The 26120-nt window shown below is 42.1% G+C and overlaps 3 protein-coding genes across 20 annotated transcripts in view; 1 reads left to right on the top strand and 2 right to left on the bottom strand.

Annotated features, from left to right (window-relative positions):
• The window catches only part of LOC147153165 (myelin transcription factor 1-like), a 28619-nt gene extending 16204 nt beyond the window's left edge, over positions 1–12415 (bottom strand). For 3 of the 11 annotated variants that reach the window (XM_086025083.1, XM_086025091.1, XM_086025073.1), the window contains exons 1-4: positions 1171–1482; positions 1038–1080; positions 886–954; positions 583–809 (exon numbers count right to left, since the gene is read on the bottom strand). In XM_086025083.1, the coding sequence (XP_085881209.1) occupies positions 583–809; positions 886–954; positions 1038–1080; positions 1171–1258 (427 nt within the window). In that variant the 5' untranslated portion in view covers positions 1259–1482. Of the gene's footprint in view, positions 1–582; positions 810–885; positions 955–1037; positions 1081–1170; positions 1484–1503; positions 2336–12182 lie in introns of those variants that run through there. The other 8 variants (XM_086025024.1, XM_086025053.1, XM_086025032.1 and 5 more) reach the window with 8 other exon arrangements.
• The window catches only part of LOC147153163 (histone-lysine N-methyltransferase SUV39H1-like), a 33666-nt gene that overhangs the window by 6693 nt on the left and 853 nt on the right, over positions 1–26120 (top strand). For 3 of the 6 annotated variants that reach the window (XM_086025153.1, XM_086025198.1, XM_086025180.1), the window contains 3 exons: positions 23901–24046; positions 24559–25218; positions 25859–26005. In XM_086025153.1, the coding sequence (XP_085881279.1) occupies positions 23901–24046; positions 24559–25218; positions 25859–26005 (953 nt within the window). Of the gene's footprint in view, positions 1–4742; positions 15308–22504; positions 22637–22671; positions 22979–23900; positions 24047–24558; positions 25219–25858; positions 26006–26120 lie in introns of those variants that run through there. The other 3 variants (XM_086025189.1, XM_086025161.1, XM_086025170.1) reach the window with 3 other exon arrangements.
• On the bottom strand, positions 12626–22387 carry LOC147153164 (protein-serine O-palmitoleoyltransferase porcupine-like). Of its 3 annotated transcripts, none has more exons than XM_086025132.1 (13): positions 21995–22387; positions 21279–21435; positions 20960–21152; positions 20513–20556; positions 19539–19720; positions 19328–19458; positions 18642–18767; positions 17925–18025; positions 17641–17717; positions 16821–16884; positions 15640–15725; positions 15190–15297; positions 12629–14214 (listed from the first exon to the last, which is right to left on the bottom strand). In XM_086025132.1, exons 2-13 carry the CDS (start codon positions 21412–21414, stop codon positions 14113–14115), a joined length of 1350 nt encoding a protein of 449 aa, XP_085881258.1. In that variant the 5' UTR covers positions 21415–21435; positions 21995–22387; the 3' UTR covers positions 12629–14112. The 3 variants fall into 3 exon arrangements, with proteins under 3 accessions (XP_085881264.1, XP_085881258.1, XP_085881249.1); XM_086025123.1 differs by having other exon boundaries at positions 12694–14214; positions 21990–22386; XM_086025138.1 differs by lacking the exon at positions 21995–22387 and having other exon boundaries at positions 12626–14214; positions 21284–21432.

The following is a 26120-nucleotide window of genomic DNA, read 5'->3' as shown; positions in this document are numbered from 1 at the left end:
TAGAGGCGCACCTCTCCTGCAGGAGGCTCCCATGTTTCGCCGGCATCTGTCTGCTACGGATACCCGAAGGAGACAAACTTTCTCAAAATCATGTGCAACAACTGCAATGCACTTACTTTGTCGCTTGAGGGAAAACTAGACGTCGTTTGTGAAGACATTATGCTTGCACCTGTGCTGAAGAAATTGGCGGTAGGCTTGCGACATGTGGTCCCTCGGTGGCACCGTAGTGCACGTGCTTCAAAATTAAGTTGTTGCATTATATTAGTTCACCACTTGATTGCACTAAATTCTTCACACTGTCCCTCTAAATTCAATTCACTTTAAGTTCATTTAATAATATATGTTCCGATACTTTTGCTCACTTGAAAGGTGGGTGACTTCAAACAAAAGATGCTCTGCCCTAAGTGTTTGACACATCTAGTTGTAAATCCCACAAAATAAAAACTGGAATTGTGAATTTTCGTGTTGTACTGTATTCATCTTTTGATTTGAAACCTAAATGTCTTCAGTATACAACACAAACAAAGGAATTGACTTTGTCTGTCCCAATAACTTTGGAGGTGCCTTTTTGCTTTGACTCACTTTTTATTGACTCCGGTCTACTGTTTGAAAATTTCTCCTCTTTAAGGTCATCCTCTTCTTTTTCATTTTTCTGGTCCTTCTCTTCCTCATCCTCGTCATTGTTGATGGATAAGTCTTCTTCTGCCTCCATGAAGGTGGATTGACCCTTCTTCTTGGGAGAAGACTGGTTCTCTTCAGCCTCTGCCTCCTCCAGCTTTCTCTTCTTCACGGTTGGACATCCCAGTGCACTAAGACATTACAAAATGTCTCATGACTTATCGACCTTGGGCACGGTAGAGGTTCATACTGGCTATGCAGTCCTACCTTCTATGCCTCGAGTATCGTCCACTGACATGACCTTTGCCATCACACCCAGGGGTTGGACAACTGCTACTGACAACAAAACCATTGCACATCAAGTATTCGCAAAGCATCAATTAAAGTATAGAAGGGGAAGAAAAAAAAAAATCACTCACGTCAGCTCATGCTTCATGTCATGTCCTGAGAGTTCTGACAAAACTGGAAAAAAAACAGTTGAAACACTCATTTGACAGACACTTCTAACGGGAAATTGTTATGTAAAAAAAAAAAAAAAAAAAAAGTACTGACCTCGAATGCCTTTTGAGCGGGTTCGTGTTCGTGTCTCTGTAGTGTCTTGGCTCATCTGGACAAAGAAGGACATTAGTAGTACACACATGTTACATTCACATGAACATGGGATAATCTGTACAGGTTAATTTGTGAAAGGTATCAGTTAATCAAATAAGAATCCCCTTCCCATGCTCAATAGCAACATCTCCTTTACCAATCTCCTTTACCACATTCTACAAACAGAAAAGTCAGTGAACTCTAATGTAATTAAAAGTTGAATACAATCTGTACTCCTGTTCCAAACTTTGTATGATATTGTTAGCACATGCTGTACACACACACAGACGCAACCTGGCTCAGGTGGTAGAGTGGTGGTCTGGGTCCCACCCGGAAGGTTGTGGGTTCAATCCTGAGCCCTTGTGACCGTGTCAAAGTGTCTTTGGGCAAGATACTGAAACCGCTGTTGCTCCTGAGGCTGTGTCAGCAGTAAGTGAATCAGGAAACAGTGTTTTGAGTGCCTTGAAGGTAGAAAGGCGGAATACAAGTGAAAGCCCATCCATCCATTTTGTATCCATTTTTTTCTTCACTTGGGTTGAGGGTGAGTGGGAGCCTATCCCAGCTGACTTTTGGCGAGAGGCAGAGTACATCCTGGACTGGACGACAGTCAGGAGCAGGGCACATATAGATAACTATACACACTCACGTTTACATATGTGGACAATTTACTCTCCAAAGAACCTAACGTGCATGTTTTTGAAATGTGGGAGGAAGCACTCCGCTTTCTTGCTGAATCATATTGCTAAGTGAAGGTCCACCATGTGCTTATTAAATGCTAACATAACATAACGCATACCAGCCTGGCATCAGTGTGGATGATGCCATCATCTACCTCCTCCACACTTCACTCTCCCACCTGGAGAAGGCGGGGAGCACTGTGAGGATCATGTTCTTTGATTTCTCCAGTGCTTTCAACACCATCCAGCCCACCCTACTGGGAGACAAGCTGGAGCGGGCGGGGGTGGCGCACCACCTCACCACATGGATCCAGGACTACCTCACAAACCGGCCACAGTATGTGAGAACACAGGACTGTGTGTCTGACGTGCTCCTCTGCAGCACGGGGGCCCCACAGGGAACTGTCTTGGCTCCCTTCCTGTTCACCCTCTACACCTCGGACTTCAACTACAACACCCCTACCTGTCACCTGCAGAAGTTCTCTGACGACTCTGCGATTGTCGGCCTCATCACAGGCGGAGATGATCGGGAGTACAGAGAACTTACTCAGGGTTTTGTGGATTGGTGCCAGCAGAACCGCCTCCTGATCAATGCGGGGAAATCCAAAGAAATGGTGGTGGATTTCGGTAGGCGCCAGCACTCTTCACCTGCACCAGTGAATATCCGGGGAACAGATGTTGAGAGAGTCTCAACTTACAAGTACCTGGGTGTTCATCTGAACAATAAACTGGACTGGTGCGACAACACAGACGCCCTCTATAGGAAGAGTCAGAGCAGACTCTTCCTACTCAGGAGACTGAGGTCTTTTGGGGTTCAGGGGACACTCCTCAGGAACTTTTATGACTCGGTGGTTGCATCGGTCATCTTCCAGGGAGTGGTCACCTGGGCAGGCGGCGTCTCGGCCCGGGACAAGAAGCGGCTGGACAAACTGGTCAAGAGGGCCGGCTCTGTCCTGGGCTGCTCCCTGGACTCTGTGGACTCGGTGGGGGACAGGAGGATGTTGGCCAAGCTGTCATCAATGCTGGGCAACCCGGACCACCCCCTCCAGGGCACCCTAACAGCACTCCATAGCACCTTCAGTGACAGACTGTTACACCCTCGCTGTGCAAAGGAGAGATTCCGCCGTTCCTTCTTGCCTGCTGCTGTCAGACTCTTTAACAAGAACATTGTGTAGTCTCTACAAACTGGCGGTCATTAGTGCAATTGTGCAGTCCTGCACCTGAGCTCGTATCGTGCAATACCCAATATTCCCCACTACTGTAATACCGTGCAATACTCAACATTCCCCACTACTGTTAGTCTAGTTTTATTTTTATCCAATGCTGTTCCTTACATTTCACTACAGCACTGCAGCACTGTCACTTAGAGTATTTTTTCCTCTGTACTATGTACAGGCCGAAATGAGTGTTCCTCATATTTTTTATGTAGATGTAGGTTGGTGTGTATACACATGTGTATATACACATGTTACTGCGTATATCTACATAGGTTTGATTCTAAATGTTTGCCGTCAATGTTATACATTAATGGCCACATTATGCCGCCGCCCCTGTGTGACCTATATCTTTGCTACTGTAACAACGAAAATTTCCCCACTGTGGGATCAATAAAGGCATTCTTATCTTATCTTATCTTATCTTAACATAAGTCAAAAATTTCCACCCTGTCAGAAAGCTTGCATATTTTGCTGTTTGCATGCAGTCGGGGGTGGTGCTAGTGAAAGTTTAGTCATAATGGCCGACGGAAGCCCGTTTAAAATTAGACGAGGACCAGCCTATGGTGGGTACTATCCCCCCACCCCTCCATGTGTAACCCTTTTTGTTTTGGATGGAGGTAAAATCTGATGCTCTCTGCATTGTGTTATGCTGGAATTAGTGACAGGAGACGTGATGGTTGCTCGACTCGTTTACTTCCTTCTGTATAAACACACGACGTGCGCTGGTCAGTTCCAGAAAGCCTTATCAGCACGCTTGGCAGCAACACAAATGGACTGTTATACATTCATACAAAAATGTAAAATAAAAGAAATACAATGAAAATGTACCTGTATAAACACACGACGTGCGCTGGTCAGTTCCAGAAAGCTTAAGTGTTAAGTTAGCATTTGTGGCTAATTGTCTACTAACAAATGTACAGCGACACCCAACTCACCTCAGCAGCGGCACAATTGGACTGGCGACAATTGCGACACACCCAGCTATTTATATCCACCGCATGACAGAGAGGGGCGCTGTTGAGCCATTATGTCTAAACAAGTGGAATCATTCCAGTACCAAAGTAACTCGTTACATATCCCCTTGCCGAATTCCACTTGTACCCAAGGAAAAAAAAAATCAGAGAGAAAAAAAAAATAAAAATCTGACCAGCACACGCTATATAACCCACTCTCAACATGAACATCACAGGTATAACCAACAGAACAACATCCATACAAAAATACTGTAAATCTCTCCTTTCTTGTGAAACTGATGAGGACATACAAGCTAAGATTACAGTCATGGTCCCCAGTTATTACAACCATTCTAAACAAGAATTAGTATGTTAAAAGGCTGGTCAAACCTCATCACCATACACAGGGAATCTAAATATGCCTGTTACATATCTACAAACATGACTATAAATTTCACCTCAATACAGTAAGTAATAAAAGAGTTAAGGATGACAAATCCCATTTGACAAACAGATGAAGTATATATATATATATATATATATATATATATATATATATATATATATATATATATATATATATATATATATATATATATACACACACACACAGTACATACAAAATACCTCAAATTCTATTATAAAAGGTGCAGTAACAACAAATCACAAACTGCAACCCACATTGCTTAATGCATTACCTCAATAAGTCTAATAACAGGTTTAATCGATCTCCCTGTTCTGGACTTTACATTGTCTCCACACTTCCCGTCAGGGACACTAACAGCAGTCCCGTGGTTGTCAAACGCAGCATCAGTAAGAGACAGATTGTCAATGAGTGAATTGGAACCCTGCAGTCTACAGTCAACCGCAACTCTACTAGCAGATTGGATGCCTTCAGCACTCGAAACAAATGCGTCAGTCACTGAGGGAACAGGGTCTGGTGGGACGTCAGGCACCTGACTGTCATTCTCTTGCACAGAGACATCTGTCGGAAGCCCAGAGACTTCCTCAGACTGCTCCTCCTCTTCAATGTCCACCAACTCATCAATGAGCTCCAGCTCCTCTCCGCTAGTGGCTTCTGATGGTAAGGCAGACACCCATACTCTTGTCCGATACTCCACAGAATCCACCTTGCCTTCATCATCCACCTCCGCCTCACTGGGATCCACAGAACTGGACATGGAAGACACATCTACTTCACATGAAGAGAGAGTGGAAGGAAGTTCACCGGTATAATTAATTTGCGATGCACAACTTTCTCTCGCCCAGTGGCGGTATGCTGGATCCTGAAGGTGTGGCTCCCTTCATTCAATGCCACCACCACATAGATGGCGTTCTCCCCACGCTCCCCTGTGTTGGCCAGCAGCACTTTAGCTCCCACCTCCACAGATGCTCCACGCACTTTCCGCTTGTAGAGATCTGTGTGCCGTTGTAACTGCCTGGATGCAACAGTCTGCGCAATGTTCATCGCCTGCGACAAGTCCTTCCTCAATGACTGGATGTATCGATCATATTCTGGGAACTCGGAGCCGCCAAGAACAGAGCCAAAGATAATGTCGACAGGAAGTCTGGGCACTCTGCCAAACATCAGCAGGAATAGGGCAAAACCTGTCGTTTCGTGGACTGTACAATTGTAGGCAAACATCAGAGACTTCAGAGCTTCCGGCCACCTGTTCTTCACTCTGGGAGGGAGGGCACGAATCATGTTCCCCAAAGTTCGATTCATTCTTTCACACAAACCATTTCCCATTGGATGATACGGCGTAGTATGAGATCTTTGTACGCCAGCCACACTCAACAACTCGGCAATCAGAGCACTCTCAAAATTGGCTCCTTGATCAGAATGCAGACGTCTAGGAAAGCCATAGATGCAAAAGTAATTGTGCCAAAGCTGATGTGCAACTGCTTTTGCAGACTGGTTGGGGAATAAGAAGGTCTGTGCTATCTTCGTGAAATGGTCCGTGACTATGAGCACATCCAAGGACCGATTAGTGGAATCTTCAGCCGACCAGAAGTCGATGCACACCAACTCAAGAGGCTCAGAGGTTCTGATGTTTTCCAAAGGCGCCCTGGCTTCTGGTTCTGGTGCTTTGCTCACTACACACCGTCGGACAGCGCCTCACATACTTGTGTAAGTTGGGCCAGTGAAACCTCTGTCTTGCAAGGTACAATGTACCTCATCATGGACACCTTGCAGTACTCTGGAGCGCAATGAGATAGGGACCACATACAGATATGTATTCTTCTTGGTGACATGGTTCTTTGCTACATGATACAGGACACCATTCCGGACCACCAACTTTCCCCAACTCTTGAACAGTGTCACTGCACCAATTGGTTCTCTGGCACGTTCCCTTCTCGATGGTCGTCGGCCCCTCTCTACAAAGAATATCACTCTGCTGAGAACACTGTCATCCCTCTGCTTTTCCATCAACAACTCCGGAGAGAGTACTTCTGCCCCGCTAATCACCGTCACAGCCTGAGGGCAATGTGGCAGTAAAAATGTATGTGGGCAGACCTTAGAATCCTGCAATTCATGTGCCTGGAAAACAGCTGCCACCTCCTGTGATGTCAGCGTGGCCGACTGAACCACTGATGCACGCTGCAAGGCTGGCACCTAGCGTGTCAACGTCAACTGGATGAACAGACCAGCGGAATGCCTCCTGCACTCCATGAGCACACACTGCCGCCGCCTCCGCAAGCAAATCTTCATAGGGCACTCTGGTCAACCGGTGTAATGCACTAGACTGCACAAATGGTTCCCTGCTCAAAGCATCTGCAACTACATTTCTGGGACCAGGAATGTACTTTATATCAAACTGGAACGGTGCCAACGGTGCAACCCACCGATGTTCACACGCATCAAGTCGAGCTTTGGACAGAATATACGTAAAAGGATTATTATCCGTCCACACGGTAAACTGATGGCCCCTCAACCAATGTTGAAACTTGTTGCATACTGCCCACTTTAAGGCGAAAAACTCCAGCCTATGAGCAGGATATCTGGATTGTGCTTAACTGAGTAATTTACTCGCAAATGCAATGGGCCTTGCCATCGATCCACCAGACGGAACTTGAGATAGCACAGCACCAAGACCACTGCAAGAACCGTCCACTGACAAGAAGAATGGCTCGTCGAAGTTTGGATGGGCCAGAGGGACATGGTCCAACAGTGCCTGCTTCAACAGCTGAAAAGCCTGCCCACACATATCGGTCAAGTCTTCAGCACATAGTTTTCTCTGCAACTGTTTGCACTTCTTTCCTTTACCACGCGGACTCTTGTTGCCAGTTGTAAGACTGAACAAAGGATTGGCAATAGGAGAGCAGCAGTGAGGTTCATCGTAGAAAAATAGACATTACCGCCCAAGGCAGCCAGAGCAGAGCGTCAGCTGGGTGGGGGAGAGGGTGAGCGTCTTTCACTGTACGAGCATTGAGCCATCGAAAGTCATTACAGACCCTCACACGCCACCAGACTTATTCCACGCCAACACCAACGGTGAGGCAAACTCACTGCTGGATCTTCTGATGATTTCTCGTTCCTCCATATCATCCAAAGCTTGCCTCACTGTCTCCTATTGTGTGGATGGGATGTGCCGACACGGCAGTCTGAAAGGAGTTTCATCCACAACTCTAATTCGGTGAAGAAAGCCATCGACTTTGCCGCAATCCATCTTGAGCAGAAAAAATAGACTCAAACTCAGCAATAAGGTTAACCAATTGGTTTTTGCAAGCTGAGGAGACATCACAGGAGTCGATGTCAACGTCAGACGGTCCAATGTCAAGCAACACTGAGTGAGATGAATTAGTCAAACATGGCTCCACTAGAGGGGGAGAATCAGGCAAGATGGAGGCTCTAGTGGTTAGACTACGCACGTCATGGTCGTTTAACAGTGCTGTTGATGGTAACTGTACATTTTGCTGGATACTCAATGGTGGATCACTGACATTCTCAGGACTGTTGAAGCATTCTACAGCCATACATGAATGCACATCAGCCAGTTTAGCATTTCGTCTCATAGTAACAGGCTTGTCTGTGGGATTTAGTACCTTTAAAGGCAACCACCCATCATCTGCAAGCAAAGCCACGGTCCTTCCCACCATGACTGATTTAGGTCTCGGTCTTGCGGTTGTGGGTTCCATCATGACTGTGCTGTCAGCCGGCAAAACACTCACTTGCTGCATCTCACCCCAGACCAAGTGTTCAGTCATAGGCTCCAGCGTGACAGCTCTCTTCAACTTAACAACACCAACCTTCTTCGAGCCGTCATCAGACAGGCCTTCCATCTTGGCCACCAAACTCAACAGCTCCCTCTGTCGTCCTCCGTCACTTTGCATCTGAGTGGAACCGTCATCAAAAAGACTCCTCTCCAGCCTGAGATGGTGAACCAGATACCTCAGTAGATTGCTGCCGATGATGAGACTATCACTCTGGCCCTCAACCACAAGTATTGACACGATTACCTTGCAACCATAGGCCTCTACTTCCAGGTCACAAGCTTTTGAACCACCTATCAAAACAACATCAATGGGCTTAAAGGCTGTTTCACTAATCACATTTTGCTCCAACAATTGAGGGACAACAGTGGAGCCCAGGGTACAAGCCATCGAGCCAATGTCCAACATCGCCTTGACTGGAACTTTTCCACCCAAAGTTACATTTTCGTAAAACAATTCATCACGTGGTTTCAGACGATGAATGTTTTGGAAAACTGGTCTATGTCCTTGTTCCCTTTCCTTACACATACTTAGATAGATTGATTCCAAATCACCATCATCATTGTCATTTTTAATTTCAAAGGGGCCACGCTCCGGCCTAACACTTCCACATGTAGGCCAACTAGTTTTTCTCTTGTGGTGCTGAAGATTAAAGGAACCCTGGCTCCGGTGGCTCCAGGCCCGGAACACCCAGCCAGTGTGTGATCAGGTGCAAAGCACGCAAAACACAGACGAGTGGCTCTGCATTGGTAACGAGTATCGTGTCCTGTATCCCCACAAATTATACACCGAGCCACTTATCTGTTTACCACTGTCTGGCTTGGTCGGGTAGGGACAACAGGCCCATCAATCCTTGACGTCTGTTGAGACTGCCGTTTCAGCATATGCTCCAACATAGCTAAGATGCGATCGAGACGATCTGAGGAACTCTCCCCATGTTGGTCGTCCGGTGGTGTACAGAGGTACAGCAGAAGGCGTCATTTTAGTCTCAGATGTCACACACACGGGGGGGCCACTCCCTGCTGCTGTTGCGATGTTATGGTCGCGGCCCATATCGGATGTGAAGACAGTAGTTGCTCCCTATTGTGCTCAACAAGCTTTTCATGGACATCAGCAACTGTCCACTGCTGCAAAGGCTTGCACTTAAATATCAAGGACAACTCTGGATCCGGACAGTGACGTATGAATGTTGCAGTCAAGTATGTGTCAGATCGTCAAATGTCTTGTTTTGGCTCTTAAGACAGTCCTCGTCATTTCCATAGCCCTGTTCAATCTTAACTAGTAGTCAAAGGGGTGTTCACCTGAGTCGGGTAATGTGGTCTAAAAGTCAGCAAGAGGCATACCAGAACAGATAGTGTCACTGAAATGCTGCTTCAGTATTTCAAAAATGGGATCTGGACCCACAGACAACAGGAAGGACACGGACAACAGTAAGGATGGCTTACTGCGCGCGCCCACTCTAACCACTTCCCGTGCCCTCTCAACCACTTTACTTAGCACTTCCTCTGAATGTTCTGCCACCGGAATCCCCTTCTTTCTCATGTAAGACGCCATCATAGCCTGTCATTCCCAAACTGTAAGTGCATCTAGACCATCCCCCTTGAAACAGACCGGCTCCTTAATGTCAGACCTAACCACTACTTTAACCAATTTCGAAGTGAGATGAACATCCTGAGAAGTCACATGACAAGAAACATAATTATTCTCAAAAACAGGGTCTGATTTAAGAGTAGACGAACTTTGATTGAACAAAAATCTGCCCCTTGCTTAGCGCTGGCATTGGAGTATATGGCAACAACCCTCTACCCCTCCCAAAAACATTACTATCAGCCATCATTCACAAAAAAAAAAATAGACCCACAAGAAATGTAAAAAAAATACTAACAGACCACAGAGATAAACCCTATTGAAAATAGTTCCATAGAAAAAATACAGCATTCACCAACACACCGGCATCAATTTAAGCATACTACAGTAGCCAGTGAACCAGAAAACACTGTACAATGAAAAAACACCACCACCTAGTGGTCAAAATATAAATCCTACTGCGACCACAGTTGGCGTCATGAAGAACGCGACGTCCGCACGCCCTAGAGAAGCTCCAGGAAAAGTAGACGTGCCGCTCGTCCAACGAGCGCCGGATCGCGGCACCAATGTAACCCTTTTTGTTTTAGATGGAGCTCAAATCTGCTGCTCTCTGCGTTGTGTTATGCTGGAATTAGTGACGGGAGACGTGATGGTTGCTCGACTCGTTGACTTCCTTCTGTATAAACACACGACGTGCGCTGGTCAGTTCCAGAAAGCCTTATCGGCACGCTCGGCAGCGACACAAATTGACTGTTATATATTCATACAAAAATGTAAAATAAAAGAAATACAATGAAAATGTACCTGGATAAACACACGACGTGCGACGGTCAGTTCCAGAAAGCCTTATCGGCACGCTAAGGGGTAAATTGTTAAGTTAGCATTCGTGGCTAATTGTCTACTAACAAATGCACAGCGGCACCCAACTCACCTCGGCAGCGACACAATTGGACTGGCGGCAATTGCGACACACCCAGTTATTTATATCCACCGCATGACAGAGAGGGGCGCTGTTGAGCCATTATGTCTAAACAAGTCGAATCACTCCGGTACCAAAGTAACTCTTTTACACATGCACCAGTGCTTGGCAAAGCAATCTCTTGATCACAAGCAAATGCAGTAGCGTCCCAATCTGATTGGATGCCTAGAAGACATTTTCCTTTCGCTTTCTTGCTGGGTAAAGAAAGTCCCAATATTTCAGAACTAAGTCATTGAAGGTGAATTTGTTGGCCCGCCTGGATTTCATGCAGGTGATGTGATGTTGTGAATGTGAGGGTGAAATCGTGTGCGTCTCTATATATGTTCTGTGACTGTCTGGCAACCAGTCCGCATTTCGCCCGAAGTCAGCTGGGATAGGTTCCAGCTTCCCCTGAACCTGAACAAGAAGCGGTACAGAAAATGGCTGTATGGATTTTACCACGAGTAAGTGTCTAGGCTGAAAAAACTAACAGCTCACAAGCTTGACTGTGTTGAGCACTTGCACTGCTATTATGCACACCGAGGCGTCGCACCCATGAGAGTTGTGGGTGGCTCATCAACACCCACACTTTCCTGGCGAAAGGGTTATATACACACAGACACACACTTTTCCTCTAACTCGAGTAGTACAAACATCCGCTCCGCTTTTGCGCAGCTTGCTTCACCTCTAACGCACTTACTACATTTGCGGGAAATACACGTTTGTATTATGTGGAATAGCAATAGTGCCTGACGCACTCTGCCATCACACGGCCATGCGTAAGATTAAATTTCATTTGGAGTGCTTCTTGAATGGATAATGAACGTGTCAAACATGACTCACGAGAAGCAGACATTTTTTACAAGGTCTTCGAAAAGTGCCTGCTTGAAAGTGACAAGCAGTAAAGGGGCAGCATCCTTTTCAAGTAATACTACGATACACAATATTTCCACTCAAAAGTCACAATCCAAATATGACTTTGGCCGAGAAATTGGTTGCTCAGCCCCACACAGGCCCGTCTCCTTAGCGAGCTATTTCCTGTTGTTATTTACGCCGAGGGGAAAAGCCCAAAACATAGCGGACCAACGCGTTCCATGACAAACTATTAACTCGATTGGCTTTTGGCACGTAGTCGCCATTGTTGCCGCTGCATAACCATCAGCGGCAATAAATGTCGCTTGGAAAGCATCCTCGGAACCAACGCTCATGATTCGCCAGTCGCCTTGAAAAGTGGGTCGACCGACAACACGGACGTCGTCCACGCTTAATGTACAAGAACCGCTGAGGAGGAGAACCGGGCCTTCGGAAACCCAGCCAAATAGTGCGCTTCGTGCCTCGTCTTTGTCAGAGAGAAATAAAGCCTTACCTTAGGTTCAGACTAATGCCCTCCCCTCCCCCTCCTCGTCGACATCGCTAGCTTCGCGTAGCGATGTTTAGCGCAGCTCTCGAGTGTGTCTTTTACAACTTGGCCTCCATCCCTCGGCCAGCGCGGCAAGAAAAAGACCCAATCACTCGGACCAACTCAGCACCTTGGAGAGAAAACACTTGGGTGGACAGTTCGAGTTCAACCTTCAGTACCATGGACAGAAACCCGTCTGCAACGCCCCCCTGCGAGTACGCGTGGGAACTGCAGGCAAAAACACATGAAACCCATTTTAACCTCTTGTCATTTACTTCGGTTTACAGGATTAGCGGTATCGAAATTGGATTGATGGATGATGGGTGGATGGATGGTATGTTTACCCATAAAAAAAACAGACAAAGAATAATAAAAGCGACAGTTTTTTCATTTTGTAAAATCACAAAAACATTGACGCCATTAATTGCGTCACTGAACAATCAATATATTATAGCAAAAAAACATGCAAATAAAAAACATTTTAAACATCTATAATAGCAAAAAATTAAACAGGGCACCAACAATTCTTAAATAATTTTCTAAAGTTTTTAACTCTAAAAAGTGAACACATGAGTGAGTTACAGCCAAAAACACCTCAAACCTATATTACCCTTGTTTTTTTTCTTTGGTACATCGAAAATGCTCATTGTCCTCTGCCGCATGTCTAGTCATTGCCTACCTATCAAAAATAATGAAAAAATGGTACATTCATTCGAATTGGTTAGACCTCTGCACAATTAGTTCCAACATGCAACTGCATAGGTGCGGAGCAAGAAACGTTAAGTGCTTTGCCACTCAGCTATGCTATGAACAAACAGCGCAAACAGCGCAGCCCAGCCTTTGGCAGTGTATGTCATGAATATGCGTTTGTTTAAAATTAATAAACAACAGTACAAACGTGACTGCCAGTGGCATGTAAACCGCCTCTTAAAGACATTTACATAACAACTGACTGTTTATCATTAAGTTTCATTTCCTCAAAAGAAGACAAACATTTGGGGCTTCAATTTCCTAATAAGAAAAGTTCAATGCCCAGATATAAGTAACAATTTGTGGTTGCATTTTGCGCAATAGTGATACATTTATTTTCCTACATGCAGGGCTCATGTTCATCCTTAGTTTCTTAATAAGGTGCTCTGAAAGACGCTTTGACATGTAAGTATGTATGTATGTAGTCATGTTTAAAAGTATGACGTACATGTTTTCAAAGCCTATTTCCCAACACTACATTTTCTTTATTGTTCTAAACTTCTATGAAAGTGTGTCATAACTTAGCGACAATAGGAAAATGCGTATTCCTGCGTGCCAAATGTTGAGAACCATTGACAAAGTGGTTGATACTGCTCCACACTTGAGTGACTGTCCTGGAACAGTTTGGTTGAGAGAGAAAAATAAGATCTTCATTTAATGTGCATAGTTTTAATAGAAGGAATACAAAAGGCGATGATAAAAACAAATAATGTGAAGGTTAACTTTTTCATATGAAACTAATATCCAAGTAACTTCAGCATGGACACTATATAACATTTGAATACTGTATATCACATACGAATAAATACATCATACCGGTCTGTCAGACAAACATTTGTGAATAAACAGGCAGATCTACAATATATGGAATGAGGTATTCATATTTTTTTTCAATGCGCTTTGAAATTAATGCTTGATTCAAAAAAGAGGATTTGTACAGTACGTATGGTGCGTGTTGACAGTCACAATTACAAATATTCTGGGTAACATTAGTACTTGACTGCATCTTCTCCGACTTACATCTCATCTCAGCAAAAAGCGTCGACTCAGTGGTCTACATGTGGGTTCCCTTTGTCCAGATCACAGCAAGCCGGCGACCCTAGACTGAGAATATGTCTGCCAGCAATTGCGCTCTACTTTGACAAAATCACAGGATTAGACGGTAGAAAACCCAAGTGAAAAATACGACCCAGTGGCTTGCCCACTTAAGCTCCGACCACCTCTGAATGGTGTGGATGGCTGCATAACCCTGCGGAGAGATACAACAAAACCAGCATTTATTGTGGTAGTAAATGCACCATAATTCCAGATGTACATTTGATCCAAAAACACTGTATATCGCCAAAAGCACTTGTAGACCTATATAACTTGTGGTGTTTCCCACACTGCGTGATGCATATAATGACAGTTGGCCACTCACCCCTGCACAATGGGCGATTTAGCACATTGTCGCTGCCCTGTGAAAAACGCCTTGTGTCCAATTTCGGAAAAAAAAAAAAAAAATCACGTTAATGCGCGCGGAACCACACCATTCACATAAAAATAAGAAAATTGACAAAAAAATGGACATACGTGTTTTTCAATGGACTGCGACAATATGGACTCTTCACCCACAGGTTCATATGAAATTATAAATATGGTTTAGGGTTGTTGTAAAACACAATATTTGAATATTTCTCCTCCTTGGCGGCGCATGGTGGGTAGTTGTATCTCATTTGCTTATAAATATGGTTTAGTATTGTTGTATAACACAACAATATGTGAATATACTGTATTTCTATCGCTTGGCGGCGCATGGTGGGTGGCTGTGTCTCGTTCGCTTATAACACGGAAATACATTTTTCGCCTATGTGAAAGCTTCTGTGCATTTTGATTGGCTCTATGTTGCGACATTGCCACATTGTGCAACTGCGATTCAAATTTTGTAGACGCAAACCGCCGAGCAAACTCTGGCAAAAACACGTCTGCAAGATCCAGCATTCTAACGAAAGCTAGATTCACCCTAAAATGAGCTAGCATGACAACATTTTTTCCTGTATAAATGTCTACAATTCTTCATCTCTTGGATATTTTGATGGAAGCATGTTACAGATGTTATTAAGGCACACATGGACTGCTTTAAATTGTGGCGGGAAAATTAATAACACGTCATCTTCAAATTCATTAGGCGTGTAAACTCTATATCATGCTTTAACCCAAGGCTTTATCTCTGGGTTATTTTTACCTCTTCCACTTCCTCTTCAACACCTGGATCAAACATGGAGCCCAAGTAGGTGAGGTGGAAGATGGCCAAGAAACTGAAAACTAGGTTGAGCAGCATCACCCAATACTCCTGCAAAAAGGTAAGGATTCAGCACTGAATCAGACAAAACAAGAATCATTAATCTTGTCACTCTAACTTGGGCAACTTGTGACAGATTTATGTGGGTGGGTAGGTAGGTACTGTACATGAACAACCTACATACCTATTACTGTGTATACGCTACATGTGAATATTGAATGTATACTGATGTAGCCTCAGAGGCAACTTCATTGAGTGCTTGATAAATAATGGGATTCTTGAATATTTAATTGGTTTCATTTCACGTTTTAATTCAATTTTATTAAGATGCCACCGCACTTTCATCTGACGTTTTGCTCTTAGTAGATAAGATTTGAGTAGAAGGCACTGTACCTTCTTGTGCTGATGACTGCAGTCAGAAGGGCAAGGTCTGGACAGGACACAGGCACTAAAGATAACGGCGAGCCTCTTTCTCAGCACTGAGACGAAGAAAGAAATAGTCATGGAGATTTTTGCAGGACAAAAACCTTTGCAGTAGAAATTTACCATAAAACATTAGTGTATGCACAGTATGTCATCTGTATTTAGAGATGCGAATGTTTGTATTCAGACTTTTTCAGACTCATACCAGTACAAGTTCTCAACCCTTGCTTACTCACCGGTACCGATACCAAGTAACTGAAACCACAAGTGGTTTTGATATACAATTTCAATTAAACCAACCACATAAATCTAAATAAGAACCTCTTGTTTATTTCTGGCATAAGGCAGAACAGTCACTCCGGAATAGAGAATTAAAGTCCAAAATAAAACACAAACTACTCTCTCTGAATATAGGATTCATTTGGAACTATTAAACAAAAGTGCAAAATAAAACTAACAACCCCCTGAGTTTTAGTATTTGTTTAAAATAAATTGAAGTATAAAACAATACAGGTTCAAGTATTAACTGTTAAACCGTGACATTGGAAAACAGGGCACGACATAATTGCTGAAAAGAAATCATCACGATTTAAGTATTTCAGCTGGTATCGATAAATATTGAATTTTTTTTCTATTAAAAAAGAGAAAAATATTAAATGGATTAAAGATGAAATACAATAAAATACAACTATCCAGTGGAAAAATACCAATTAGATTACAAAATAGAGATACATACAAGTACAAAAAAGTAGGCAACTGGTAAATATCACACTGTGTAATACCGTAAAAATACCATAATACTGAAAGTCATACCACCTAAATAGAACTAACAAATAAACATGAAAATTGGGTGGAAATACACAAATAATGCACTCCACACATTAATATAAACCTTATAAACATAAATGTACTCACAGAAATGTCATCTTAACAGTCATATGAGAGAATGAACAAAGATTAAATTCACACAGAAAAATGATCTGTAAGCCATGCGTGCCATTTACTTCTTGATAGTAGAACGGCCACAAGAGGGCGCATTAAGTATCGGTGACTGGTATCGGCAGCCTTCGTGAGTGCCTGACGCATTAAAATAAGGCTGGCAGCGGTACTCGCTCATCCCTACGCTATAATGTACAAGATAATATTCATACCATGTTCAACATACGTGATGAAGCCTAAAGAGAGCAGCACAGCTCCAAGGTGGAAACTCAAACCCTGAGGACACACAAACTGCATGTTTAGTTGAGAAAATGAGTGGCGTTGCTTAACACAATGAGAAGACAACCAAACAATTCCTTGAGATAAGATACAGTGTTGCATTGAGTTATTAGTTTAATTTGTTTCAAAACAGTCATACAGTATTTCAAATATTGGAGCTAATCTCAGCTCTTCTGTAAACCTCAGCAATAGTAGTCAAACCTTTGCAGAGGATAAAGAATGTATGCAAGTGGGTATTTTTATATTATCTTTCTATCTTAAAATTTCTTGCTCCACCATTGTTTTCAAATATCGGTTGCTTAAAGGGTTAGTTATAACACTGCGACACCGATGCTATTTATTAGTTAACCATTCTGCCTTCGCGTTAAGCCAGCAAACTTAAAGGCAAAGTTATGTGGTTGCTTTAAATAAAAAAAGATATACTCGTGTTTGTTTTGTTAAGTTTGACAGTAAAGGTGCACTGGGAGTGACAATGAACGTCTTGAAAACTCCTTTTGAAGAATTATTCAGTATCTGCCAAAATGCTGCTTGTTGTGAAGTGAGTTGAGTTGTGTGTGTCAACTGCCACCATACAGCACTCATATCTCAAATTTCTGCTTTCAAATCATAGCAAAAAAAAACAGGCCGAACAATGGGTCGTATTTTGAAAAGAGTGGGATCAGTTGTATCTCAAGGCACCACTGTATATGGAAGCAGTAATTTTTCATCAATTATGTTAAACGGTCTAAACATTATTTGGTGTGATGTACTCACGTGTAGTAAAGCACTGGCTGTGTATGTAACCAGGATGGCGGGAAAAGTACCAAGTTTCATGGCATTTTTGAAGACATCTGAACACGAGAACACAAAAATGATGCTAAACCAGCACATATTAAATGACCTATAATGTCCTATATCTTTCTGTGTAGGGTTTGAATAAATTATTATTGTGATGTTGAGTGCTCATGCTGTGCTAATGTGTATACTACAACTAATAATTACAACTGGTAGGTTTTGACAATTTGAATGACACACCTGTGTTAAAGTAGCAGACTTACAGATTTTAAGCCACTGTGACATGGGAATATTCCAGGACGTCACTACCATAACCATGGAGCGAGGCATTTCCACATTCAAGGGTTTGACCACTTCCATTTCCCTGTGCAGGTAGCACACAAATAGGAACAAAAATGAATACGATCCTGAACTTTTTTTGGAAGAAATTTAAACATGTTTTCCTTTTGAGCAATTTCAGGTTTTGTATTTCAAACATAGACCGATATTATGTACTGGGATGCAGAATGTCAACAGACCCCTTTAACTCTTTCACGACCATTGGATATTTTATTTCTTTTCACAGTCCAGCCATTCAAATCCCATGAACTTATTGATATTTTTTTCACATTTTTTCAAACGTTTAAGGTAAAAAGAGGGTCTGAAAATGGCTGGCAGTGAATGAGCTAAACTACCAGTTTTGTTATAATGTAAAAACATTACATACAATAAATGATCACTAAACATTTAATGTAGAAAAAGTACCTTAACAATTAAGTTAAAACACTGAAAAAAACTACAATCCTTTGTGGCCCTATTATCTTGGTCATCTGTGATGGCATTTCAGAATTGACATGCAATTTCTGAGTGTATGGTAATTTCTAGTTATAGCGTGTTATCTAATTTGTTGTTGTAATTATTTGCTCGTGCATTTTCTACACTAAATGACTACAAGCTTTGAAACTTTTGCATGCACCATTCTTTGCCTTGGCTATACTCACCACCTGATGTTGTCTTTTTCCTCAATGTGGCCAGCTCCCGCCAGCATGCTGGTGCTTTCACTGAGGTGGCCCACAAAGTAGTTGCTGAAGTGGAATGACAATGCGTTCTCATAGGCACTCAGCCACCTACATAACATAAAACAGTTTATTAAAAAACAAACTCAAAAGTATTATTGGAAGCTCCTCAAGACCCAAGAACGCTTAATAGGATTATTTCTACTTTTCCAAGTAACAAACTATGGATTGTGTCTTTTTTTGTAGATATTGTACAGTGTATCGACTGAGACCACAGTCGCTATATATACTCTATATATACTTTTAAGACGTGTATAGGGACCATAGTAGTGTTACTGTAAAAATAGGGTTTGGGTAGGCCTTGGAACAAAATAAGACCAATATATCTGGCCCATGTTTTCTGTTATGGGAAAATAATAGTGATGGGAAAATGAAGCTTCACATTTGCTTCATGAATCTGTTTTTGTATATTTATGACTCCTCTAGATGGCACACTCTGTTCTACATTGGGCGGAAAGTACACTGACTTGCCATTTCTTAAACCCCTTTATTTAAACCAACAGTGCCATCTGGAGGAGCCAAAAAATACAACTGGTTCATTATGAAAATTTGATGCTTCATTTCCCATCACAAGTAAATATAGAAAATATACAAACAACAAATGTCCTCACTTGTGTATGACGGTATTTCCATTGATTGGGATGAACAAAAGGAACAGGTATGGTGCAATGCAAGAGGACACCAGCAGACAAATCTGACTTTTTAAGAGGCTGAGGGAGGAACGGCGCAGCCATAACCAGCTCTGAGGAAAGGAAGGTTTTTACAACTTCAAAGCACAACAAATAATCACAGGCTTATATGAGAACCGCTAAAACCTCTCACCAGTTGCCTACCGACAATAGCAGCCTTATATGTTGAGAAGCTGATCCAAGGCCCGAAGACTACGTTGCCCACAAAGAGAACATAGCCCAGGAACTCAGTTGGTGTGGGAAAAGCACTGACTGCTCCTCTGTCCAGGTCAAAGGCCAGAGAAATGGCTTTCATGGCCACCACCATATGACTGCCTCTCAAACACACATAAAAAGCACACTTTTATCAGGATGGAGGACTTTTAACATTTTAAATGTTCAAATAATACTTTGTAGAAAACAGAATTGACTCCAAAGTCGATTTTGTACTCCCAAATCCTGTCCACCATTCCTTCATGAATCTTTCCTAAATTAAAAAACTATTGGATCTGCACCTTACCCAGATCCATACCAAAATATATTAGATTCTCCCTTGGGCCATGCCACAACCCCCCAAAAACTTGTGAAATAACTCAATGAAGTGGAAGTCAACCTAAACATATTTTTTTCAAGAATATTCTATACAGGCCCACTAGTTGAAACAAGGCATTCCGATAAACACTGTTTGTGAAATAAGAGTTAATCCACTTGTTTTTAGCCATCTCTGGGGGTGGACATTTTGTCACTTCTGTTGACTGAAAATGACATCACAACTACCCAGTGCGCAGGTTATGACCAATCATGGCTGACCTGTTTTCTGAAGCTGAGACATGATTGGTCGTTACCTGAGCCCTGAGCAGTTGTGATGTCATTTTCAGTCGACTGAAGTGACAAAATGGCCGCCCCCTGACATGGCTAAAAAGTGGTGGATTTTGCTGCTCAACTCATATTCCACAAACACACAATTAATGAGAATGCTGTGTTTCAACTAGTGGGCCTTCTGGGAACATATTCTTGAAAAAAATGTGTTTGGGTTGATTTCCTTTTTGCATAATTGAATAAAACAGAAACACACATAACCACAAGCATCAGCTTTGGGTGGGGATATGGAGAGTATAAACCATTTACCTCTGAGCTTATGCCAGGTTACTGTGTCAATTAAATGCAATTCTCTGTAAAACAAAAGAAAAAAACACTTTAAATCCACTGCATAACAAAACCTGACAAACTTTCAGAAACCAAGTCATTGTAATAAATTACAGAACCGTTAATTCAAACGTAGTGCTGATTAGCTACAAAGCACTCTGGGATTATACAATGTTAAAAGGGATGTTCCATTCTTAGCAACTGAAAACTATGTGGCAATAGTAAAGCAGCAATTTCTGGACGCTGTTAGAGATGGCTTAATTTAGGAGTGTTTGTTATTGACTGTGACTGTTGTTTACACAGAACTGTACTGCATCACACGCTTTGGTGTACCTCAATGAAGTCATCAATATATTAGAAATAGTCCTCCCAGTTGGTACATAGTCCATGAAATAAAATTGTCCAAAGATGTCCAAAATGGTTTCTTACCCAATGAGGAGGTAAATCAGAATGGCAGTGGAGAGGAACAGGCCTTTGTTGCTGGATTCTCGGCCAAGAAGAAGAATGAGGTAGCAAAGCAGACTCAGCAGTATCACCCACAGCATGTGCAGGTTAAAGAAGAGGAAAAGGCTGTAGATCCCGCCAAAAATCGACACAAAATGATTTACAGAGGATACGCCTCCTGCAAAAAACACAAAGGAAAGAACTTGTGATTACAATTCATGTGAACTTTGGTTTGTTGTTTGTAAGGCCAACCTCCAAGTAAACTTCCAATTGCAATCATGAAAAGAAAATCTGAGATGCTCACCCAACCTGAACAGCAGTCTGCTGAGAAGACAAACGAGCAGAAGCTTCCAGATTTGCTCAAAGCCCTGCTGGAGTGTGCTGACGCCACAACTTTCAGCCAGCTCCATCAACACCAAGAGCCTGCTGGACATGTCCATGGTGCAACTGCACAAACACACCTATGAAATACAGTACATCTGCTTTTGTTACTTGATTGTGATTGATCACTGGAATACAGTTCACTGGGCCAAAATACTGTATAGGATTTACTACACAATTAACAATGAAAGAGACAACACAATAAATGCTGTATGGGAGGCAAGATAAAGTAATAAATAACAAAAGGTTCATGCAAATTCCACGCAGCAATTTGTGTGCATTTGAAACTGCAAGTGAAACTGAACATAAATCGTTTTTGACAAGAATGTTAATTTCCATTATCTTGGTCTTGTCTATATATAACAAGTTTTAAATTACATTTGCTGGAGTTTTTTCTTGATCAATTCATATCAAATAAGTTGGCCATTGGCATCTTGTGGTACTATCTTGTTATTATTACACTCACATTGTCAACAAGTTTAATCATCTTTAACAGTAATAGCCTGGTCATATCATATGTCACTACGGACCTTTCATATTCTGGCTTTAGACTTTTACAAAGTATTTTACTTGCAGCGGCGTAACAAAAATGAGTCGATAACATTATGAACTTGTTTGCACGTGTACGGTTTACCTTACGTCAACTTTATTCGCAAGGAAGACTCGAGATCAGCACAGCAAAAACGATCATACCGGTGGAAACTTGAACAACTCGCGTTGTTACAAGTTCGCTGGTTTATGAAAACAAATCGTAAAACGACTGCAACATTTGGAGCTAGCGCCAAGATGCACTTCGAGGTTACATTTGAACTACACAGCGCTCACTACTGGATCGGAGCTATATTTAAACCGTCAGCTTATCCTCCCAACAAACGCAAATACGATTTGTGTAGCTATTTAATAAACTTTGTTATGGTGCTATGGTCAGCTTTGTCGATTTGTTCCTCTTTAATCTTAGTGGTTTTAATGTGGAGTTAGTGACACTAAAACGGTGGTCGTACTTAAATACCCCCACCCACCCTAAAAAATACAAAAACCATAAAATAATAGAAGAAACCGACGAAGAAGAAGAAGAAGAAGAACGGGCGGAATGAGGAGGAGAAAGCAACATATGAACCAATGAGACGGCTGACAGAAAAAGTTCAACCAATTAGCAGTCGAGACAGTGGTCTCTGCTTTGGGGTCCAGCCAATTAGCAGTCGAGACAGCCTCTGCTTTGGGGTCCTCCTCGACTATGTGTTTTTGGCGGCTGCGTGGAAAACATGGCGGAAATTTCGAACGGTAAATCGGGAAACCAGCATTTTAAATTTCAAACGATTTTAATTTGTATGGTTGCTATTACGAATGCAATGCTTCTTTATTTTATTGTTTGCTCACCAAAATTAAGTATCCACAACATGCGACGTGGTGTAATTTCACGGTGGCCCCAGAGACAAATATAACCGCGCAAGATTATTGTAGTTAAAACACAGTCTCCCTTTGAAACAAACTTGTCAAAATATTCGGTGTGCTTTAGTTTTCACGTTACTTAATATTGACTGACGTCATCGTATTCTTGGTTTGTGTCGTGTTTAGGTTGCAAAAGTTGTACAGACTAACTAAACTCGCGCCATGTCATGTCTCGTAAGTGCCCTCCAGGTTGAAATAAGACGACGCGTTTTAATTTTTGTTCACCAAATTTGTCACGGTTTCTTGACCCTCATTTATGTTGAAACCTAACCGGAATACTTTATGAATGGGGTGGCAATTGTTCATAAGTAAGTGTACCAGTATCGTCGCAGTATAACCGTTTTTAGTCCCGTTTGTACAATATTTACAAACAATAGGTTTTTTTAATATCCTTACATCTTTTTTCCTTGTATAAGTTGTGATGGTAACGATTTTAATGGATAAATGGAACAGTGAATAGATGGCAGGATGAACATTATCATAAATGTGACATTTCAAAGTGGTACATTTGGGTTTGAGGCAGAATTGTGTCTTAGAAACCCACACAATATGTCTGCAGATTCTACCACTAATTCCCCCGCCCATAATTTGCCATTTACGTAAACAAAATCTTCCAAGAAGTATGTAGACACTCCTGATTAGTTGAGTATATTGCCAGGACCAAAAAGTATAATTTTTTGAAAGACAAAATAGGAATTACACTCATGTTTATCACCGAACCCAGCAAGACATTTAATTTTCTAAACACCCCTTACAGTAAACATTCAGGTATTTGATTGGTTGTGCACCATGTGTCACTACTGTTTGTTTGGTGGAGAGGGAAGTTGTAATTTATGTATAACTTATAGTGGAAAGTGAACCAGCCTTAACATATCTTTATATGCTATCATTCAAAATGAATGAGCAATAGTCAAATAAGCTTTGGATGGATAAATTTGGGCAAACGATGATTATGACCTCACAAATACTTCTAGTTTATTGCGTTGACAGAGTGCAAAAAAACCCAACGGATTAGCTGTAGCCCCACAATGTGATATTTTTCCATAAACTCAAACATGCCGTGTGACAAAGAGTGCCAAGTGGTCTGCTTTTTCAGATTGCAGTGTGCCCAGCAAGATGTCGTGGGATGGGCTTGAAGCGTTGTGTCGCCTAGAGGGACTTCACTGTAAAGATTTGGGGATAACCAAAGCCAATGTCAATGAGTATGAGGTTGAATTCCTCTGTGACTACAAAAAGACTGCGGTAAGATACCTTTTTAATCATTTATACTAAACATTCTTATGAAAGCCTACATAGGATAAATTGAACAACACAGTTAAAAAAGAGCACTTTGTGGCCAAACTATAACATAATTTTGCTTGAATAAAAGTGAAAAACAATGGGTTTATGAGTTTTGTTGGGCAGTTAGTTGCTGTCAAATATATACTCCATTCCTCTTGGTGGCAGTATTGAGCTGTACGAATGGGTACATACCATCCCAAACAACTGAAGGGGAAGTAAGCCATCTTTTCTCAGTTAAGATTGTTTTTTAAATTCCTGTCTACAATCCTGATCTGCACCATGACATCCAGACAATACGTGTCCATGAAATGTATATGTTATATGTGTTATATGTTGGTATTACATGCTGTGCAAGTTTAGCCTTTTTTCTATTTGGGGAAAGTCACAAAGACATAGATTGCATGGTTTTATCCAGAGATGTAGTTGAAGTTTATGGCTTTGAGTTTTAAAATGACTTAGGATGTTTGTTCTAGGAAGAAGAATTTTACCTGGTGAAATGGAGGGGCTTTCCAGAGTCGGTCAACAGCTGGGAGCCCAAGAGGCATCTCAAATGTCCCAAACTGATGAAGCAGTTCCACCTGGACCTGGATGAGGAGCTGAGGCGCCAGAAAAGACGTTCCATCCCCAAAAAGCTAGATAAGGAAGTTTCAACATTCCTTGTTCAGAAAGCTAAACTCCGTCAGAGACTGAAGAGCTGGGAGACTCAATTGAACCTAACCTGCAACCACCCCGGACGCATCTTTGTCATGAACGATGTTGACTTCGAGGGTCCACCAAAGAACTTCACTTACATTAACAACTACAAAGCAGGCCCTGGCATCGTTTTTGATGAAATGGCTGTGGGCTGTGAGTGCAAGAACTGCTTTGAGGAGCCGGTGAACGGATGCTGTCCTGGCGCGTCATTGCATCGGGTTGCTTACAATGAACATGGCCAGGTCCGGATCAGGCCGGGAAAGCCCATATACGAGTGTAATTCTCAGTGCCTCTGTAGCTCAGACTGCCCCAACAGAGTGGTGCAAAAAGGCATTCAGTTTGACCTGGGTATCTTTAAGACGGACAACGGTCGGGGATGGGGAGTGCGCACGCTGCAGCATATAAAGAAGAACACATTTGTCATGGAGTATGTGGGAGAGGTAAGAGTAAGTCTGGCAGTGTGTGTATTGTGTAATCAAAGAAGCTGTATTGTATTCGAAGGCAGCATTTGACAAGCTTTTGTCAAAATACTCCAAGCATCAAGAATGTTTTTTTTTTTTTTCAATGTCAAGGGCAGAAAAAATGTGTGGGGGCGATATAATGAAAACAACATTAATTTATTAACTTAATTCATTGGGTGGTCCATTATACGGCACCTTTTAAACTACGAGAGCACTTTGTAGAGTGCCAAGCTCTTCCAAAGCAGAGCAATAATTGCTCATAGTGGTAGATTATGTGCAAGATATCAAATTAATTTGAATACAAGTTCAATATGTATGTAATGTATACATTTCTTTGTACAGTATATAATCATTGTAAATACAAAGATTCACATTGATACTTCTTTTTTGTTTGACTATTATAATGACTGGTTAATCATGGCTTCCATGAATGGAAGGATGGATCGCTAGTGTAGTAATAATAACAATATTATGAAGTTGTTGAACTTAATTTCAGAAGCGACAGATCTTCCCTTGCGGAAATATCCTCTGCTATTCCAATAACCACAACTGACTAACAAATAGGGATTAAAAAGTCATGCCATGTTTCTTTTACTTTTCATGTGTTTTGTGTTGTCAGATCATCACGACAGAAGAAGCAGAGAAACGAGGTCACATATACGACCGCGAAGGCTCTACGTACCTTTTTGACCTGGACTATGTGGAGGATGTATATACCGTGGATGCTGCTAACCAAGGCAACGTCTCTCACTTTGTCAACCACAGTGTGGGTATATTAAATGAGGGCTTTCTCTGCTTGCTGTTGAATTGGAACAATGTACAGCATTTTGATAGCAGCGTAGATACAACTGACTTGTATCCCATTTCCATCTTTTCTATTT

This window comes from Filicampus tigris, chromosome 1, assembly GCF_054856515.1.
Source record: "Filicampus tigris isolate MCC_2025a chromosome 1, RoL_Ftig_1.0, whole genome shotgun sequence".
NCBI classification, from domain to species: domain Eukaryota; kingdom Metazoa; phylum Chordata; class Actinopteri; order Syngnathiformes; family Syngnathidae; genus Filicampus; species Filicampus tigris.
Note: the sequence above shows the minus strand (reverse complement) of the source record. Positions and strands in the feature narration are given on the sequence as shown.